Source organism: Chamaea fasciata, unplaced genomic scaffold, assembly GCF_029207755.1.
Source record: "Chamaea fasciata isolate MVZ Bird 193981 ecotype frontalis unplaced genomic scaffold, bChaFas1.0.hap1 SCAF_5, whole genome shotgun sequence".
NCBI lineage: Eukaryota > Metazoa > Chordata > Aves > Passeriformes > Sylviidae > Chamaea > Chamaea fasciata.
The window spans coordinates 13,566,333-13,587,193 of record NW_027094090.1 but is presented as its reverse complement, the minus strand read 5'-3'; the positions used below and the strand labels follow the sequence as shown (position 1 = coordinate 13,587,193).

The following is a 20,861-nucleotide window of genomic DNA, read 5'->3' as shown; positions in this document are numbered from 1 at the left end:
ATCTCAGTGGTTCAGAGATGACCGTCAACCATTGTCCATATTAAGAGAACTCCTTTATCAGCCCCGTCCAAACTGGGGTTGCTGGGTATTGACTACTGATATAAAAGCTTTAGCAGATGTGACTCAGCACTCCCCTGAGCCCTGCTGGAGTGGAAAGGATTTATTACATGATTAGCATATTAATACTGTCCTGCTTTTCCCAAATACAGAATGCAATACTGGCTGTTTCTGCTTAATCCTTCCTTTTTTCTGCACACCGTTTTTTGGGTTTTTGTTTGGTTTGGGTTTTTTGTTTTGTTATTGTTTTTGTTTGTTTGTTTTTGTTTGGTTTGGTTTGGGTTTTTTTTCAGTGAATTTTTTCAGTGCTCCTTACAAATAGAGTGTCTTTCTGCTTAAACATTTCCTTGTGGAGATTTGATCCAGGATTGGTTTCAGGTTATGAAATTAGCTATTTGGAAGGACCACCTGTATTTAAAATGTTTGGTATCTCTTTATAATGAAATCCACAAGCAGAAATGTTCCAAAATACTTTTAAACTCAAGGGGAAGATAAGTTATATGGAAGGAAAAATTAAGAACCTTTTCCAATTTTGGATTAATGAGCCCACAGCTAGAACATTGTATATAGTTCAGAGTACATCCATACTGGACATCTGACATCTGAGAAGGCTTGAGGAAGAAAAAGCAAGAAATCAGGAGCATTTTTGAAAAATGCTTTAAATAATGGAATGGTTTTAACTGAGAAATGGAAAAAGCAGAGTAATGAAACCAATGTCTATATGAATTTTTAGGGAGATACATCACTTATAGAGCTTAAGTAGAATATGTAGAAGAAGGAAGACAGAAAAAATTACAGAGGTATATTGAATGAGCGGACAGGGTGTGACTTGGTTCATTTTGGCTGAACTCAGATTGTATAAGCCACTTACATATGGAACAGATTTTCTTTGGACTGGAGGACGTCAAGATGAGCAAATAGACATTTCACCTTGGTCTGTCCCTGGTTTTATATTCCTATTTTACTCCTTAAAAGCACTGGCAATCCAGGCAGCAAAGCTAACCAAGGTGGCTTGAACCCTCAGCACTGCTTTTCTGGATGATGGTGGATTTTCTGTGAGATTTATGTACTATCTAACATAGTAGTTAAAGAAAGGAAAGAGCCATCGTTTTCACAGCTTTAACTTACACTCCTGCCAGGATCTGTAGCAACAGGCAGATGTCAGCACCTCTCTTGGTCATTGCACAGAATGCTGGTGTCAAAAATTCTTCTTGAATTGTGTGAGAATGGCAGACCCTGTAACCCCAGGCCAGCTGAACACTGGCTTTGTTACCATTCTCACAGGTAGTCCCCAGACTGGAAGCTTCCTCCTGTATTCCCACCCTTGCCTGGCCTCCCATGACTTATTCACGGCAAGAACATCTGTTACAGAGCAAACTCAGTCAAGCCCCCAGCCTCCACAGCCCTGAGCAATCCTTCCTTCCTGTCGGTATCAGGTCCTTGGAGCACCTCAGCTTGTCAGCCCCAGGACTGGAGAGCTTCAGCCCACTCAGCAGCCCCATCTGAGCCCAGGGAGTGCTGATCCCAGCAGTGCTGGGACTGAGACCCTCAGCACCCCACCACCACCACAGCTGAGCACTGCTGCCCTGTGGAGGCTGCTGGCCCCCTTTGGCACAAGCTGCTGCGTACTCTAACTATACCCAGGAGCTGGACTCAAAACCAGCTCTTCCACTGGCATCTCCTCAGAACCTTCTTCAAGGCTGCCTGGCAGCGAAAATGCACTCAGCTGGGACCCAGGACCTTTGGCCAGGATCCACTTGCAGATCTTGCTATAAGCTGCCAGATCAGGTGGATCCTGCTAGAAGCAGCCACAGCCTCCCATAGCCACCCCTTCCCAAGAGCAGCAAGACACCCTGATGTTCCTCAAAGGCCCCCAGCAATCCCAGAAGCTCCTACAGGATGTTGGTTCAGAGCCAGGAAACTGGCAGTGAGTGCTGTGCCCACAGCCACCTTGGCTATCCGTGGTCTCTGGCCAGGGGAGAGGGAAGAGGGCAGCTCCTCTGACAGTCCTCAAACCCTCTTCAGCATGAGTTTTAGCTCTTCAGTTTTACTGATGATTAACATATCAGCAACAAAGCCACAGAAAACAATTAAAGCTTAAATAGTTGAAGGTAGTCAATGAGATTTTGGCAAGCACATGGATTTTTGGGCTCCTGTGCCTTGCTTGCCATCAAATCATCAAGCTCGAGGTACAGCACATATGACTGTCCAAAGTGTGCTGGGTGGGAAGATAAGGAGAAGGGGCTGAGGAAGGGGTAGAGGAAGAAGACACTGCTGCCTCATTACACAAAATGGCCTGTGCTGTTCTCCTTGTGACAGCCACTGCATCATTTCCCCAGCTCGCCGTCAAGGCCTGGGGCTGAATAGCCCCAGCTGAGTGTCTGTGGGTGGGTCCATCCCCATCTCCAGGTGAGGGGGTGTGGCAAGGGGTGCCCCTATAGGGAGGTGCCGGGGGTACTGCAGCAGCTGGTGTTGGCCCTGGTTCCTGCTGTCTGCCTTGGTCTCTCCCATGATGGTGGGCTTGAGGATGGACTTCAGCATGCTCCTGGAGCCTCTGGGCTTTGTTAAGGTCCTTGAATGGGTGAGTGGAGCTGGGGGGCTTTTTCCTCTGCTGCCCCAGGCCTGGCTTTGCTCCTGTGCCTGGGCTGGGTACCCCTGGGGCGGTGTGAGCCACTGGGCTGACAGACCCTGCCCCAGGTTCCTGGTGCTGGGTGTCCAACACCTGGCTGCTCCTCAGCCACACCCTTGGACTGCAGATACATAAACTCGATGTGTTAATTACAAGTGCGTTACAGCAGCTTGTGCTGCTGTGTGTTTTGTGTTCTGATTCTTGGGGGTTTAGGGTCTGGATAGTGAAAAAAAGGAAAATAAGAGCTATATAGAGAGTCTGCTTGATGTGTGATACTCTGAGCATGTACTTTCTAGTTATTTGAATTTATAGTTGTGGATATGCAAGACTTGTATAAATATTTCCTTAATTAACTGCAGAAAATACTATGCTGGCTGTTAGTATATTAAAAAACCCCAACCAAATACAACCCCCCAAAAAATTTCTGTGCAACTGAAAATAAACTGAAAGCACTTGTAAATGGGCTTTTGTTAGCAGTGTTGCTTATGCTTTTGAATTTTAGAAACTCAGCATTTTCTTCTTGACATCACTTCATACTTCAGCTTTGCTAAATTTGTTGCTGTTTCTTGTCTTTAGCTATTTCAGCCTAGGGTTGAGTTTGCTTCCTTTAAGCTCTAGTGGTGTGCACTAATATGTCTCTGTATTAATTCCTATAGCTTTTTGCCATCTTTGCTTTTGCCACATGTGGAGGCTTCCACGGTGAAACTGCTCTCCTAGTTTCCTGCAAAGGTGTGGTAAACAAAACAATTACAGCTGCTTTTGCTTATCCATTCAGGTGAGCATTAGGTCTTCAGTTATTATTTCTTATTCTCCTTTTCCCTATCTGCCTCCTTATGAATATGTGCTTACTGTATAAGTGAAGATGTGAAACTTTTGGCTTGCTCTGTAGCAGAAATAAAAAAAAATAGTTGTAATTGTTCAAAGCACTGTAGTTGTTAGTGCCCTATAGAAAGAAGTGGGCAGAAATGGCAGCAGGCTGTTATGCTCTATATGACTCTATCTTAAGCTCTAATCTAGCAGGGCATGAATGCTATAGAAAGTAATTAGTAAGCCAAAAACCACAATCCATTTCAACAGTCTAATTCTTCATCAATTTGTAGCTGCTTTGGAGGTCCAGATAAGATTATTTTGAGTGTGCCATTATCCTATTTTTGTTCAAAGACTCAATGGAAAATTCTTTTCAGTTTATTCCAACATCATCTTGGTGAAGATGCTGGGAACAAAACACCTAAATATTTCAGTGTTGTTGCAGTGTTCTTGTAGAGACAAGCTCCTTTCCTGGAGCAGAAGAAGGCTTCCTCTTTCCACAGCTATGATGAGTGCAGGGTTGGTGTCCCATTTGTGTTCAATAAACATAATAACATAAATAAATACAGAGGTTGATACAGTGAAAGCCACTGCAACGGTATAGCATTTGGTCACAAAACCCAACATTGAAACAGCATTTGGAGGAGAAAGTGGGGTTCTGAAATAATTCTGTGCTGGTCACAGAGTGATCAATGCTAATCACATAGCTTTATCTATTCAGCTTTGGTGCTTGTGGTTTTTTTGTAGCTGTAATGCCTTTTAAGTCCTGACCGCCTTGTTTAACTGCCAGTCTCTCAAGTAATATTGCTAAGTATGCTTCCAAATTGGGAATTTTTCTGTTCGACTGCTCTAAAAATGAGATAAGGATTCTTCTCCAGAAGGTACTATTGTATATCTTTGTATAGGATTTGGTACAATCTTCAGATAGTTTGACAAACCCTTGTGTTGATTAACTGATTATTTATATATCTATAGTGTGTCTTTCAGAGTAAACTTACACAATCAGGATGCTGAAGAGCTGTTGCTGTGCAGCATGAAGTGTAATTACACGGAGCTCCCATTGTATAGCAAACTCTAACTACATGGATATAATCTTCACAGGTTGAATACTGTTGTATTTAGTGCACCAGACCCAAAAGGCTGTGGTGGTACTTGGACTGATGTCTACCTCACGGGCAACTTCTCCTCTTCTGCACAGTTCTTTGTTGCATTTGCAACATTGGTGTTCTTCTACTGTGTTGCTGCTCTTGTGGTATATATTGGATATTACCATGTGTATCAGCAAAATAACAAGTTTCCACTCACTGTAAGTAATATGAAGCTATTTTAGTGCTTTGATGCCACAAAGAGATGGGAAATATTGCTAATGCAAGAATTATTGGTGGATATCCAGTAGTTACAAAAGTTAAAGGGAGTGTGAACACAAGTATCTCAGACTGGGCCATACAGCACTTGAGCAGAAAAGGGGACCCAAATCCCTTGGCCATCCATGGCATCACACCTACTGCAGTTATTGAAGCAGTGGAAGGAACTTCCACTTTTTCAGATGAACAGTACCTTCACCACAACTTTTCTTTCGCATCATGCACTTGAGTATACAATTTTTCTATAGGTACTGAGGAACCTCCTCTGTTAATCTGAAAATTTTCTCTGTATAGAGCACCTGCTGCAATTGGCAGAGGGAAATAGTTACCTTGTGAATTTTAGTCACCTTCAATATTGAAGCTCTGAATGAGAAATTTCATAACATGCTTGAAAATGGGCTTAGTGATCTTTCAAGTCAAATTTTAGCCTATCAGCCATCCAGATTTAAACCCTCTGCCCTTCTCCCTTCATCCTCACTTTTCTTCACTTTGGCTCAAATTCTCCTAAAATAGGTGCTGGCATTTGATTTTATGAACAGATTTCTTAGGTTAAGATTGTCTTTTGTATCTATCAAGCACAAGCATATAGTTTTGTAGCTGGTTATCAACATTGAGTTGTAACTATAACATTGTTAATGACTAAATTTGCTTGTGATCCTTAACACTGATGCAGTTATCTTGGTGATATAATTGATATTATCTCTGCCTTGCTCTCATGTATATTCCTGCATTTTTTTAACCTGTTAATGAGTATTTCTCTTGTGTAGGATTTGGCGATCAGTGTCTTGACAGCCTTTCTGTGGCTGGTCAGTACTTTTGTTTGGGCAAAAGCACTTGCTGACATCAAAGTGTCCACAGGAGCCAGCATTATCCCGGGAATTGAATCTTGCAAAGCAGCAGGAACAACTTGCCATTTTCTTTCTGTGACCAGCATGGGAGTTCTGAATGTGTCTGTGGTATGTATGCCTTCCACCAGATGGGTACAATGAATGTGTTGGAAAACAACAAATGGTACCTGAGAGTCCTGTTCTACTGATTGCATGTGTTGTTCTGTGTTGAGTTCTTTATGGGTTATTTGTCATTCAGATCCATTAATACTATGGTAAAACACTGAGCAAATAATTTCTTGGAGGAAACAAGTTTTCTTCTAAAGAAAATAATGAGAAACAACTTGCAGGATGTACCACTAAAGCTGTTACATGCCGCATTTCCAGATGCATTTGAGTGTCTACTCTTGCCTTTAGCCAAGAGCAACTTAAAATTTCTTACTGGGCCACCCAAGCGGTTTGATGACTGAAATAAGGAAGGAGGAAGTTCTGTGCTGGTGCTGAATCTAGCTTTTTACTCAACTGTGAGCATTTTTACACATCAAATTGAGGTTCCTTGTAACATAATGGTGTGATGCTCATGTTCATACAAAGAAAATTTCATAGCAGAGCAAATTAAGCTTATTGTATGATCTTTCTAGTGAATCCTGCTTTTCAAAACTCACTGTTATTCATTGGCCCAGTAATAATTAGTAAGTTATTTGGTCTGGAAGTGTATTTGCAGAGGTGCTCAGTGACTGAAAAGGTTTTTTTCTAATTCTGTGCAAAATGTAGAGTAAGTTTGACTATCTGGTCTACAAAGAATTCTTTTAAATAGCTAAAATAGCCTATATTGCTCTGAAGAGTGTGGAAATATCTTCTCCAAATGAAAGGGGTGCCAAAGATAGTGCTTGCTTCTGGTTTGCCTTGAAGAGACATTTTGGCTTCTTTTAAAAAAAGAGAAACAAAACCCAGTCAAACACAACAAATTTAATATTAACCTTTCTTCCCCCCCTTTTTTTTTTCTTTATCCTACAGGTGTTTGGCTTGCTTAATATGATTTTATGGGCAGGAAATGTTTGGCTTGTATACAAGGACACCAACTTGCACAACCAATGGAACAGAATCTCTGAAAGTCCAACGGAAAGGGTATAAAAACAATATTGATAGTTTGAAGTGCTTCCTCTTTCACATCACACTACCAAGAGCATGGAACCATTAGGATTCATTTCAGTAATAACTGATAATTCATAGAAACTTCTATTTTGTACTATGGTTTGAGATAAGGTGTTGGGTACTCCAACTGAATGTTTAATTATCATGAAATATATTGTCCCTTTCAAGGCTGTGCAGCATTATATTACAGTTTTTGAAGAGTGAAATGAAGAGGTTATCTGGATGACCCTTTCTGGTTCTTAAATTAGCCTTATAGGAGGGATGGCTGAGAAGCAACTCTATCTGGGCTATTACTGCAAAATGTTTAGTTCTGGCAAGTATTCTCTGAGAAATGGAAAGTAAATCACCCAGGGCAGGTTAAAAAGTTTAGTTTCTTCCTATCACTGATACCTTGCAAAAGCCACCTGAGTAGAATTCATAGCTCTGTCAAAGTTGCAGCCAGAATGTGTAGGTTTCTAGATACTCCTTTCAGATCATTGTACCAGATCTGCTGCTGGGCCTGTCAGGAAGGACATTACTTCTATGCTTAATATGTTGTTACTGTTTAATGGCTTGGGACAATCGCTGAACAAGGAAATTTGTTGAATGAGTTCATAGCTTCTAGTCTCACTAATATGAGAGCTTGTATGTGGGAGAAATAGATGATTTAAACACTTGAAGGATGGGAGGGGGAGAGGAAAAATAAAGTGTTGCCCAAAACAGAAATACTGTAGAAATCAAAGTTGATACATTCTGTTATTGCTTCCACTCCCGTCTATTACTTTTGAGGTGCATGAACAAAGGTTGTGTGTAAAAGGATGTAAGGGGAGATGTCTGAACATGACAAATTGTTCATTGACGTTGTTCAGCTCTTTCATTGGGAAAGTTATTTGGGCCTTCTTATGTGGACTTCTTTACTAAGGTGTCTGACTCCCTGTGAGTTGCCCTGAACAAATGCTTTGATAAACCTAATTTGAAAGCTATTCTGTTATTTTTGGTTTGCTCAACTGTTTGTGATGAAAATAGATTTAATACTGTGTATATAACGCAGATGGTAATTGTTGGGTGTGCCAGAACTATTGACATTCTGGGAGTAAACTGTAGTCTCAAAGAGTATAATAAAGTCAGTATGACTGCTGCTGAGAGAATGTGCCTTGGGTCCTTACTGCTGTAGCAGTGGATACGAATGCATTGGCTTTGTAGTTTCAGCTATGGTTGCCCATGTTGGCTGGAGGGGTTACTTGTGCTAAAGGAGGGGCTTTTACACTGGGGCCCTGTGGGTTTTTTGGTAAAGAGGACTATGTATCACTCCTGCAGGCTACTGCTGCCTAGTGCTGCTCAGCACTTCTTTCTGTCAGTTCAGAGTAGGGGTTTTTATTACTTTTAACTATCCAGAATCTCATTTGAATTGCCTTTTGGAAGAGGTAATAAGGGGAATTGTCACTTGTTTGCATCACTGTGGAGGTTTATTTATTTAAAAATACATATTTCTTCCTAAAATCTGAAACTCCTAGTTTCATATTGTCTAAGAAAAAATATGGTAGTTATACATTAATTAGGTTTTTCCATCTTTGGGATTTAAGGTTACATATGATATGGCTAAAATATTTCTAAATTAACCCTTAATATTTTTAACAGAACTATGTTCCTGTCTATTTGTTATGTGCTTATCTACTTTGTCATAAACCAACCTGTTAGTCATTGACATGGCCTAGTTATAAAATGGTGATAGTGAGTATTTTTGCACCCGTGAGAGCAGTAATAATTAGAGCAGTATAGGCCTTATTGATGGCTGGGGTCCAGCCAACAAGTGAAACAGAGTTGGAAAGCTTAGCACACTGATTGTTTCAACAAAATCTTGAATTCCATATCCACTCAAAAAGATGTCCCTTGTTTCCTTAAGGCTGAAACTCACCCTTATGTTTTTTGTAGAAGAAATAGGTATGTCCCATCCCTGGAGTACTTTCCTTCAAAAGAGGAGGTGGAACATGACAGGCAGCACTACAGCTGGTAAAATAGAAATTCACAGATAAGGGATTTTTGTTTTGTAGAAATTCAGGCTGGATGTGTGTGTGTTCCACAGAGCTAAATGCAGAGCCAGGTTGCTGTTAACAGGCCAAGGTAATTGTGATATGTAGTCCACAGCAAGCAAGATATTAAAAAAGAAAAAGTAACCCCATGTGCACTTCTGGCTCATTAGGATAAAGCTTGTTTCCCTTTGTAGGGGGAGGGACTGATGCAGAACACTGCAGGCTTTGATGGCTGCTCGAGTCCTGCAGATGAGATGAAATGGAAAGCATCATGCAGCAGGAGTAAGTAGCTGCTCTCATTTACCGTGGACACCCAAAAAGGGCTGAGCAGTCTTTGCCTTTGAATTAACATCATATTAGTGCTGGCAGCACCAAAACATTCAGTGTCTTATTTACTCATGGTGGGGGTAGGGGGATGACTGTCTGATTTACCAGCTTTATCTTGACTGCACAAGAATCACCACTGCTATCAGGAGATACAGTGTGCTTGATCCCTCTGTACTGAGGGAACAAAGGGCCTGGATCTCTGCCAGCTCTCTACAGGTTAGTAATCCTCAGCTGGCAGCAATTTTACTTGCAGCCATCAGTGGAGCCAGCTCATAAAAATCCTCTCATACTGCAGGAATTATTCTGGTAGCAGGCTACAGTTATGCAGCCCTAGCAAGTCAAGTGCTGTATGATCCCTGGTGTGATGCTAGAGAGGTGGATTTTGATCAGAAACTCACAGTTGGAGAAAGCTTTATTTTCCTTCACCATCACCTTACAGCCAGAGGGGTCAGCATGGGGTAACGGTAGAGAGCTCCTTAGAGAAGAGTAGAATCCATTAGCAACAGGAAGTGTTTAAGGAGGCAAGTACATTGTGATTTCGGCTGCTGTGACCAGTGATTTTGAGGATCAGGCCTCTATGACAATGCTGAGAAGTGTATATTTTGCATGTGCTAACTCCCGGGGGAATCCCTAACGTGGGAACTGGTGTGGTGTCGGTGCTGGCTGAGAGCTTTGCCACCAGCCTGCAGGAAAAGCAGTAGAAAATTAAATCCAAGAGAGGTCTGGCGATGTCAAATCCCCAAGCACCAGTGCCAATAGTGCAGAATGGAGTCACTGTGGGGTCTGTACCTCTTTGGCCTTGTCAGTTCAGCAAGGAAACCCATCTGCAGCGCAGGCTGGGCCTGGGGCACTGAAACACCAGCTGAGAGGCCAGCACCATTGCTAGAATTGAGTGTACTGGAGCCACACAGTGCCTTGTGATGGATGGTGAATTCCTCAGGGTTCTGGCTCTGCCGCACACTTGGCTAGGAGTGGAAGACATGGGTGTGGAGTTCTCACTGAAGGTGAGAAAGAAGACAGATGCCACCTTGATGTGGAGAGCTGTGAGACTGTGGGTTTGTCACCTGCTCATGGATATAGGGTAGCTGAAGCCTGCTTATTTTTCCCTATTGCCTAGAACTGAGCAGCACATAAAGCTGTGGCTGTGCTGTGCTGCTCTGGGCTGGTTTGGCTGCCTGCCCTACTGCAAACTCCGGGGGAGCTGGTGGGGTACCTCACTCTTGGAAACTGCATGAACACAGTCCCTCACGCTTCCACAAAGGCCCCACTTTTGAGCAAGTCATGACAGCACATCAAACATTCTGGATCATCATGGATCATCTACTTTTATTCTTGTGAGAGTATTTAGTATGTGCTCATTCCTAACAGATTTGATGTACTGCCTAAAGCAAAGCTGTTGTCACAGAGACCAGAGTCAGAAGCCAGATTTTGCAGCTTAATCACCTTGAAATACTAAGCTGAATAATTAATTAGTCAAAAGAATGGTATAGGATAGAAGCACAACCCCATCTCTTAAATATTAGGGAATGAAGGCGTTTTCTTCAAGTATAAGATCCAGGCCCTGTATCTTTGCACCATTCCAGAGTTGCATTGTAGAGACTGACTCAAATGTGGAGTTCCCCTCTGTCATGTCAAGTGAAGCCAGGTGTAGCCTTATAAACACAGCTTTCCTACAGATACTATGTGTTTAGAGTTGGGAAAGGAAATTAAAATTTCAGCCTTGTGTTTTTACAAATTTTTCTTGTAATTTTCAGTTGCAACTTCCAAAAATTTACCTGTACTAAATAGCACTCTTCTTGTCTGTATATTTCATTCTTCATCCTGAGTTAGGAAGGCAGCAAGATAGAACTGTGTTGTGCCATCCTAAAAATTTGTGCCCACATGGACACAGTCAAAGGTTTTGCCCTTTTATTCAGGGCAAGCACTCTAGGGGCTAGGGAAATACGTGCCAACCCTGACGATGTTTTTCTTTCGTTCTTTTCTTGAGGAAATCTGCCTCTGCCAGATCTTGTTCTCTGCAGTCCATGTTTTCAGTTAATGTTTCACTGTGGGTTCTGCTTGGCTGACACTGGAATTCTCCCTCAGGCTTTTTTTTTTCTCCCTTACCTCCTGAACCAAACCCATAATACTTAGAGTGTTCTTCTAGCTCTCTAAGTAGGTTCCCTCTCATTCTGCTACATCAGCATTTGTTGCAGATAGTAGGGGTGTATTTGACATTGTGTTCTCATAATCCATCAGGCCCATGGAATCTGATTGATTGTGGTTGCTGCCAGGAGCTTGTGCCTGCTGCTTGCAGGTACCTGTGCCCTATCAGCAGAGGGTGGTTTGTACTTGCTATTACATCCTGTCAACAATTGAGCAACTCCTCATTTATTTGTAAAACATGCTCTGTCTTTTCTTGGCTTGTGACTTTGTTGTTGCTGCCAGCTGCATTTCTTCCTTACCTGTCTGCACAGCCATTTGACTTAATGCAGTCATGGAGAAGGCTGTATGCTGATACTTGATCACAAACTGAGTAAAATCTGGTATTAGCACAAGCTTCAATCAAATCATCTGTTTTGTTTCAATTTAATTCGAAGTTAGCCCACACTCAAGGCCAGAGTTGTTGCTTTCTGTGCCCTAAGATCAGCAGCTGAATCCCCTGGGTTATTTCTTGTCATGTAAAGCAGTAGTCATTTTATGTGCTATGCCTCCCCCCCCGCCTTGTGATGGTGATCCATCTGTTGTTATACATGCTGATCTTCCTAGCTACTTTCTATTTTCTCATTTATATGTAACATCCCCTAAATCATCTTCCTCTGGTGACTTCAAATCTAATTCTCCACTACTTTCTGCAGATACAGCAGCTATTTTTAATTTTTGCATCTCGATCTTCTTTTCCAAGCATCTAATTTTAGCTTCATATTTAATATGATCAGGTTCCCTTGGAGCTCTCCTTTGCTCTGGGGTGAATGGCTGCACTGTGCATGCTAATCCTTCTGCTGGATTCTCCTGCCTTATGCTTCTGTGGCTTTTCTTTCCCTTTTTCTGAACTGAAAATACTATATTTCATTATTACCTTTAGACTGTACTCCTTTTCAAGTTTTGTAGTATTTTCTTTTTAAACAACTTTCAGATCAGAGAAATTATTTTCTGCTTTTACACTGGCTCTAGCAGAACAAAATGTTTTGCTGCTCCCTCAACAGCCACATTAATACAGGAGTTGTATCCTCAGGTTTCATTTCATAATCACTCTAAAATAGCTAGAGAACACTTATTCTATATTGTGCCTGATCCTATGAGCTGAAATGGCACACCTCTTCTTCCACAGAGAGGTGGCTGTAGCATGGAAGACCTCAGGGGTATTTCTCTGTAGATTCTGTTATATTGCTTAGATTTTCACTTCGCGTTTGGGTGGCATCAGTGGCTTGTCGAGGTCTCTGCCTGCAGTGACAAAAAGAATGCTGTCCAACAAAGAAACAAAAGACTGGGCAAACTGTAAAGGACAGATGTTGGCTATTTAAAGAAAGATCTTTTTCTAGTACCATACAACAGCCCAATCTGCACACTGCAAAAGGAGGCTGTGATGCCTTGAGACTGATTTTGACTGACTCTTACACAAGGACTTAATGGAGTATTGCATCGGCAGCTTCCCTCCCTTCAGAAGGGCCAGTGTTGGCTCTGGGCCCTTTACTGCCATGATGTGCCCTAGAACAGGTCCTGTTTACACCATGCAAACAGCCTGCAATTCAACTGCACATTTCACTGTGAGCTGACCAGCAAACAGAAGATCCCTGATCAGAAGCACAAGAGGAAAGGACACAATATTCTAATAATGACTCCAAAGTAGAGAAATGGTGATAGTCCTTCAAGCTGCAGCAGCTCAGAGCTGAATTTGGGGTTTTCAGAGGTTCCCAGTAGTGACTGTGGATGCAAGGCATCTTTATGACAGTGTGCAAGCAATGATCCCAGGCACACCACCTGCAGTACCCCCGGAGAGGACTCATACAGAAATTGGCATGATACTGGGAAGGTCTCTTCCTAGAAGATCATGAATGCAGGTAGATCAAGCAATGATGGTTAGAGAATAAAATAGTATGTGCTAGTGGAGGAGATGAGGGTGATTATTTTTAGCTTTAGTTTCCACAGAGACTGTGCATCAAAAGTAATGAGAAAGGACTGGCAGGCACAGGGGAAAGCTGAATGCTTTTTTGCATTCAGCTCCATGAAGAGCATCTCAAGAATGAAGACAGACCAAGAAATGAATTTGAGAAATGCTTTGCTAAAGTAAAAAAGCCAAAGGGCATGTATTTCCTTTTTGTCCCGAGGCCCTGAAAGCTCTTAATCAAGGAAGTAATTTAATTTTGAACTTTATAGGTTGTCTGGTTTAATATGTGGTCAGTGCGGGCACTTCAGAGCTTTCAACAGTTTCTTGGTGGAAGTAGAGCAGGACTGATGGAAACCTGGAAGATCTTTACTTTCTCCTTCAAGAGACCACGAACTTATTTTTCCATGAGCTGGGCAGTTACATGTGGATTTACAGCAAGTGCAATAGGCCTCCAGGATGGAGTGGTGGAGTTTTACTGGTCATGCATATGTGCTGGTGCCCCAAAATGGGCGGAAAGGATCAGTCCCTTCTGGATTATTTCCTTGAGCTACCATTCAATTGCAACCACCTGCCACGACCTACAGCTTACAAAGCTGAAAGGACAGTGATTCATTCATACAAGAAGGGCCAGCAGAGTGATTACAGCCAAGTTCTGGCTGGAGACACCCTGGGGCTGGCTGCTGCTTTATTTTGTTAAGAGGGTAAGTTCATGCCCCTTTAACTCTGTGGAAAAAGCTTCTGGTTCAGTGATGGGGCAGGATCTCTTCAGGAGCATGTAAGAGCATGGTATTGATTCAATACTGGCTGTGCATGAGGAAATCCCTGTCCTGACTTAGGTGTCAGAGCAGCACTGAAATGCTGTCCTGAAATATCTGTTACTTTAGTTCTTTGTTGATCATTCAAGCTGGCTCACTCACTCCGTGTGCAGCAGTGGTGGGGAGGGGACAAAAGGGTATAAGGTACAAGCTGCCGCTCTGCTGGTCCTGGTGGGTGCACTCACATGGGTTATCTGCAGCTGCCCCACAGACATCAGCCAGCCTGTGCAGACAGACAGGGAGAATTACACCAACACTCTGCTCACTTCCCCCTTCTCTCTCATCCCCTCCAGCACCAGTGGGGTTGGTAGGATGCCAAAACACATCCTGGCATCAGGCAAAGTAGTTTAGGAAATTCTTCACTGAGGTTTATACATCATTGAGCTTGATATGTTGCTGTTAGACATTGGTGGGACTCTGATCTCCCTGGGCAAGCTCAAATGGGGTGTTCGGATATTAGGGGATGCTTTTGGGGTAGTGATTGACAGAACAAGGTATCAAACTTCTTCAGACACTTTTATAGCTGGGTAGCAGCTGAATAGGTGAGGTTTCATATCTGAATTTAAGTCTTTGCCTTTTAATATTTTGTAGCAAGCAAATACTGCTGTATTTTGGTATAGCAACTAGGAAATACCCTTTGGCAGAAGGTCATTAGCAGAAATTAGCGTCCATTTTGACCTCTTTGAATTCTGTCACTTTTTTAAACTGCTTTTTTTTCCCCTGAAATTTTGGGGGTGTCTAATCTCATAGATGCTTCTGCCACAGGCTGCATGCTTTCACAATGTACGACATTTCAGAGTAAGAGTATCAGACAGCTAGCCCTGGTGCTGGTAGTTGACAGAGAAACTTCAGCCTCCTCTCTAGGTGTCAGTGTGGTTATACTGCTTGCATGAAGTGGGAAGATGTGATCAGGCTGGATATTGCAGGGAGGAGCGTTTAGAAATTCAGTGTGAAAATGGATTGAATATGGTTCCTTCTTGCTTTGGTGCCCATGGCTATGCAGAGAACTGCCAGAGCATCCTTCCCTGCCTGCCGTTTGTATCCAGTCTGCACGGACACAAAAGAGTGGGAGATGAAGTACAGGAGCATCCATCCTCCGTCTTAGATAAACGGCAAGGAAAGGGTTCAGTTCAGTGTGGCGAAGGGAAGAGCTCAAAGCAAACAAAAAATAGGTCATTTGATCGTTCCTGGAGTGACCCAGTGTGCTCTGGAACGGATAAATCCTATAAGGGGATCATCTCTTTCTGGATACGCCCACATTGCTATGGTGCCTGACGGTCCGGCTCTTTTCTCTCGTTCTCAAATTTACTTGTCTTTGTGCCTGGCCCTCTCTCGGGGGCCCTGCAGCCTCCGCTGCTCGGGCCCTGTGCCGGTGCTGGGGGTGCGGGGCAGCCCGAGGGGAGCCCCGGGGCCCCGGCCGGGCTGGGCTGGGCTGGGCTCGCTGCTGTCCCCGGAGCCCCCGAGGGCTGGGGGAGCCCAGGCAGCAGGAGCAGGGCTCCGCGGGGCTGTCCGGAGCCCAGCCGTGCTGCCGTGGGGGGAACGCCGTGCCTCCGCTTCCCCGTCTCAGGTGCTGCCCATCCCCTGCCTCCCTCTTTGATAGCAGCGCCTGGAGAGAGTTTCAGCTGACCAGCCACTGACTGGATGGCACAGAGCCTTTCTCTGCAGCACCTGCAGGAAAGGAGAAGTGGCTGGAGTGAACTGGGACCAGGCCAGTGAATGGGGTGCTGGGGCTTCTCTGCCTGGGGCTGGTGGGCCCAGGAGTGCCCCTGTTGTTGCAGAATCACAGAATAATTAGCGTTGGAAGGGACTTTTAGAGAACATGTAGTCCAATCCCTTGCCAAGGCAGGATCACCAAAATTAGGTTACCCAGGAAGGTGTCCTGGTGGGTTTTGAATGTCTCCAGAGAGGGAAAATCCATGACATCCCTGGGCACCTGTTCCAGTGTTCTGCCACCCTCAACATAAAGAACTTCCTAAAACTGAGGTGGAATTTCTTGTCGATTTGGGGGTTTTTTTATGACCATTGCTCCTTATCCCGTCACTGGCAGCACTGAAGAGAGTCTGGTACCTCCTCTTGACATCAGCCATTGAGATATTTTTGTTGAGATCCCCTCTCTATCTTCTCTAGATTAAGCAGGCCCAGCTCTTGCACTCTCTCCTCAAGAGATGCTCCAGACCCCTCATTGTCTTTATTGCCCTTTGCTGGACCCTCTCCAGCAGCTCCTTATCCTTCCACCCTGTCCCCTCACAGGGTGCTGTTTCCAGAGCTGTGCTAAATGTGCGGGTACAGCAGCTTGTGGGTCCACCAGTCCTGCTGCCTCCATGGACAGGAGCCAGCCTGCAAACCTTCCCTCGGTGAGGTTCATGTGCGTGGATACGCACAGCAGCCGGCTGTCACAGCTGCCCAGCAGCAGTGCTGGGCACAGAGAGCCCAATCCTATGCAAACACAGAGCTGCTGCTCCAGTCTGCATGGTCCCAGCTGGTATCCATAGGGAGGAATCAAAAATGAAGCACAACTGCATGGCCAGACCAAGCTATGCTCTGCTGATGTCATTCACCAACTGCTCTTCTCAAGTTTCAGAAGTTAAGCATGGATCCTGCCCCAAAATCAAATCCCAGGCATCTACTGACCCACAGCAGCTGAAGTTTGGTACCAAAAAACTTCAGAGTGGTACCAATTCTTGAATACAATTCAGAGTAAGACGTATTGATCTATTTTGTTTGCAAATGTGTCTCTCACTCAATAACACCGAGCCTGCTGCAGAAACTTGCTGAAGTTTGCATTTGACTTCTTTACTCCCCTGCCTAGGCCCATGCTTTTCTACTGAGCTTCTTTGATGCACGTCTCATGACATCTGCTTCCAGATGCAGAATTACCCCAAGACTGGTCCCAGAAAGCAAACCTTGGAGCACTGACAAAGTGTGGATGGTGCCCCATCTCCCCTGGGATCTGAGCAGGCAGCAGCAGAGCCTGGGTGACCTCTGTGGTCAGTTTTTCCCTCATTTTCAGCTTCCTCAGGCACTGGTGCAGTGGCACAGACCTGCCCTCACCTGAACAACCTGGGCTGAGACAGCTGATTTACCTTTGTGTGTACTCTGTAGGCATTGATATCTGATCTAGGCATCCAGCAAGAGCTGCTTTGAGGGCACAGTTCATCTGATCATTACTAGATGTCTGCTTTTTAATAAGTTACTCCCAGTGTCTCTTTCTCCCCTGTGACAACATAGGGAGCTTGCACATCCAGACAGGGAGTGTGCAGATGGAGCCCGGTGGGGGCTAAGCCTGTGTTCAGCCTTTCAGCTGGAGCTCTGCAAAGGGCCTGTTGTGGCTGGGGGTGTCAGACCACTAACCAGCTGGGGTGTGTGCAATATGCAGTTGTGGCTGCTTGCTGTTAAAACATTAGTTACATTATGGTGTTGCAATCTGGCTCTCATAAAATAACCCAGCAGCCAGATTATTTTCTCAGGAGGAGCAGGATTGCTCCTCTTGTCTGATCGTCCTTCTCTGAGGTGATCCAAACATCAGCTCTTGCTCCTAGTGAGTGAGTGACACAAAGTGTCAGCCTCCTGGGCAGATATTCTCATCTCTGCAGCTGGTGTTGTTCTCATGTGTAGGTCTCTTTCAGATCATGAAGAAATGCAGTATTGGCACTTTTATATTCCTCAATATAAATGAAGTTACAGTGCTAGAAGTTGAGACTTCTGATGTTTATTATGCTATTTATAACACCAGCATAAAAGCAGAGCCTTTGAAGAAAAGCATAAAACCCCCAGTAACGTGATCACACATAACCTGCTTGGGGGAATGAGATCCCATCAGGAAGAGTGACCTGTGCTCTTTCCTAACCACTCTTGAAACTTTCAAAACAATGTCAATCCATAGATCTGGAAGCACTTCAGAGATGTGTAATAGGCAGAGACACAGCAATCAAAAGCTGTGGCAGAGCTCACACTGATTTTTGTAGACTTCAGATAAGATTATGGCATAACATGTAATAGGCAGCTGTAAGTCAGGAACTGTTGCCCCCAGCCAGTCTGCTTGAACCACCAGGTGCCTTTCCTCCTCTTCTGGTCTCAGCTTATCAGTGCCATCACTCAAAATAAATGGCGCCAAAGTTCATACCTTGTATCTGTGTTCACAGAGACTAACAGAGCTGATGAAGACTAAAGAGGCTGTTCCCATCATCTAGTCTGACCCTCTACACCACACAGCAGCTGTTCTTGACTTCTGAAGGCTTCAAATGATGGAAAGAGCCCATGGTCTTTGCTAATTGTTCCAATAATCAAATGCTTTTATTGTGTAGAGCTGCACTTAATCTTTGCTCTCAGTCCATCTAGTGGCAGTTCTAGACACTGACTCTGTGTTCTCAAAAGACTTCTGAATAAAAAAAGCACAAAAGCTCCTCTGACAATTAGAAGAGGTTTTTAACCTTTTAAGCTGTACTGTGCAGTGCATTATAATCTCTATTTTATGAAAAAAATATATGTTGCTTTTGTATCTTTTCACGGATTGTTTGATACAATAAGTAACAAGTGTACACGTGGTTCAGTCAGTTCTACCTTCTCTGCTTTGGTCCTACCAAAGACAAGCCAGAGACGTGAATGGATGTGCTTTAGCTCAATGAGACCAAGAATTCATTCTTGATTCCTTCACAGGAAGGAGCATCCATAGTAGTAGGGTCAGCTGATAGGAAAACGGTGCCACTTTAACATAAGGCTAATGCTCATATAAAACCTTGTTATTCCTTGATCTTGTAGATCCTAAACAAGGGAAGTAGTCCTATGCATGTCCAAAATAAGGTTTCATGGGAAAGATCAAGATGAAGAATGAGTCAGAGCTGGAGATCAGCACTTCATGTGTGGAAGCAACAGTGTAAGGAAGGGTGAAGCTGTGCTTTGTGGTCAGCACACTTGTTTCCTCATGCAGAGAGTTGCATGGGACTCACAGGATGCCTTACTTGTTTAAACCTGCCCCTTCCCCCAAATGCTGAGTACACCAGCTAAAACCACCTCAACTGGGTGCAGGCATTCTGGGCAGTGTCAGTGCTTGGATCTGGCACCTCTTTTATCTATGGTTCCTCTTTGTTAACCATCAGTTGTTCTGAGACCAGAGTTTGAGAAGAACTGCTCACTTCAAGAGCGGTTGCTTTTCACCCAGCTGTTGCCCAGCTGTGGGAGACCATGACACCAGGAGTGTTGGCCATGACATTGTGTTTGCATACACGGAGTTCAGAGCCTGCTGTGATAGCTGGTTATGTTGCTGTTGGGGTTTTTCCCCTAAGGAGGAAGGAAATAAGTTTGTGCAGTTCAGCAGCAGGAACAATAGTAAAGAGGGACGAGTATTCATCTGCCTCTTTGCCAGTTTCCTGGCTGAAACTACAGCCTGTCTCTCCCTTCCCTTAAAAAAAACCAATAAATTATCCCTTAATCACTGAAGCAGAATGACATTAATCAAGGAAGCAAAGCAGCTGTCCCAGAGAAATGCCCAGGAAAGTAAATACAAAAACCTGTGTCTCTTCCTGTCATGAAAATAATGCAGTTAACTTCTTCAGGTAACAAAATTTAATTTCTGGAGGTGGCAGGTATGCCTATGGGTGATTTGGTGTCAGAGTGCTAGGAAGATCTGCTAGGAAACTGCAGTTTCTTTATGTCACTGAAGAACCACCTGAATAGAAATTGAATGTGCTGTATTTACAGCTAAAAAAGGGCAAACAGTGGTGGGTTGGAGCACTGGACATGTGGCTGCCCCTGTTGGTTCTGGAGGGTCAAGCAATGTTATGACAACTGCCATGGGCACAGTAAAATGATAACATGCTCAGAGAGTATAAATCACTCTTTTCTATCTGTATCTGTGGTGTTGATTACACACTGGGTTTCTGATTGTGCAATGAAAAGGCATTTGACTGAAGATGATTTGTGTTTGTTAGGGAAGTTGCTCCCGAGCCAAGTCACTCCTTTGGAGCACAGCAAAGAGTTACAGTGCCATGACAGGTGTTTTTGTGAAGTGTAGGATCCTTGATGAAATTACTGTGGATTTCTCCATCCAGGTCCTTCATTGTATGACAAAAACAATGTATGTGAGAGACTGAATAAAGTCTTCATTTACTGTCCCTGTTCAACTTAAACTGAAATTTTCTTTGACACCTGATATCAGTCCCTTGCTGTCAAAAATTTTTTTTTGCTATCAGGAAAGAAAACAAGCCAAGACATACAGTATTAAGTCATCATTTGTAATTATTTTTCTTCAGATTAAAATAATTTTATAAAATCTTGGCAAGTTTGTTTGTTTTATATCAGGTTTTTAGATAGCACTTATGGTATACATGCTCACACTCAGAAAAGATTATTTCACCCCATGTGTTTACTGTCATTATTCTTTTGAGTATATTCCACTTGACTCTGTAAAGTATTAAATGTGCCAGAGGAAATACCAAAGGTGAAGATATTGAATGCTCTTAGTGTTACAAAAGATAAATAAGCTGAAAGTGTTGACAGGCTAAGATACTACAAGAAGCTGTGGGTTTTCTCTACTCCAGAACTGCTTTCAAGCCATGGTCTTTTCTACAGCAAGATGGGAGGGCAAGGAAGGGCTGAAATAAAATACTGAATGAAAAGAAAATATTTTTAGCTTTTAGCAGTAAACCTTTCTACCCTAATGTGCTTTTCACTCATTTGGTTGCTCAGCAGGGACAGGAGACCCCATTCACTGTTAAGAAAGCACATCTGTGTATGCTGCCATTCCCAAAGGCAGTCAGAGGATGTGGCTGTGTCTGCCAGAGGTGCA

The 20,861-nt window shown here is 43.5% G+C and overlaps 1 protein-coding gene across 1 annotated transcript; it reads left to right on the top strand.

Annotated features, from left to right (window-relative positions):
• The first annotated feature begins 2,536 nt into the window (after positions 1–2,536).
• On the top strand, positions 2,537–7,966 carry SYPL1 (synaptophysin like 1). Its single transcript, XM_066182879.1, has 5 exons — positions 2,537–2,638; positions 3,343–3,461; positions 4,595–4,799; positions 5,625–5,813; positions 6,702–7,966. Exons 1-5 carry the CDS (start codon positions 2,567–2,569, stop codon positions 6,816–6,818), a joined length of 702 nt encoding a protein of 233 aa, XP_066038976.1. The 5' UTR covers positions 2,537–2,566; the 3' UTR covers positions 6,819–7,966.
• Positions 7,967–20,861: the final 12,895 nt, after the last annotated feature.

Excerpts from the sequence above, each read along its gene's own strand:
- SYPL1 (XM_066182879.1), top strand. The coding sequence starts at position 2,567 with ATGATGGTGGGCTTGAGGATGGACTTCAGCATGCTCCTGGAGCCTCTG. Across the intron at positions 3,462-4,594 it reads GCTTTTGCTTATCCATTCAG|GTTGAATACTGTTGTATTTA; the intron begins GTGAGCATTAGG and ends TAATCTTCACAG. Across the intron at positions 4,800-5,624 it reads ATAACAAGTTTCCACTCACT|GATTTGGCGATCAGTGTCTT; the intron begins GTAAGTAATATG and ends TCTCTTGTGTAG.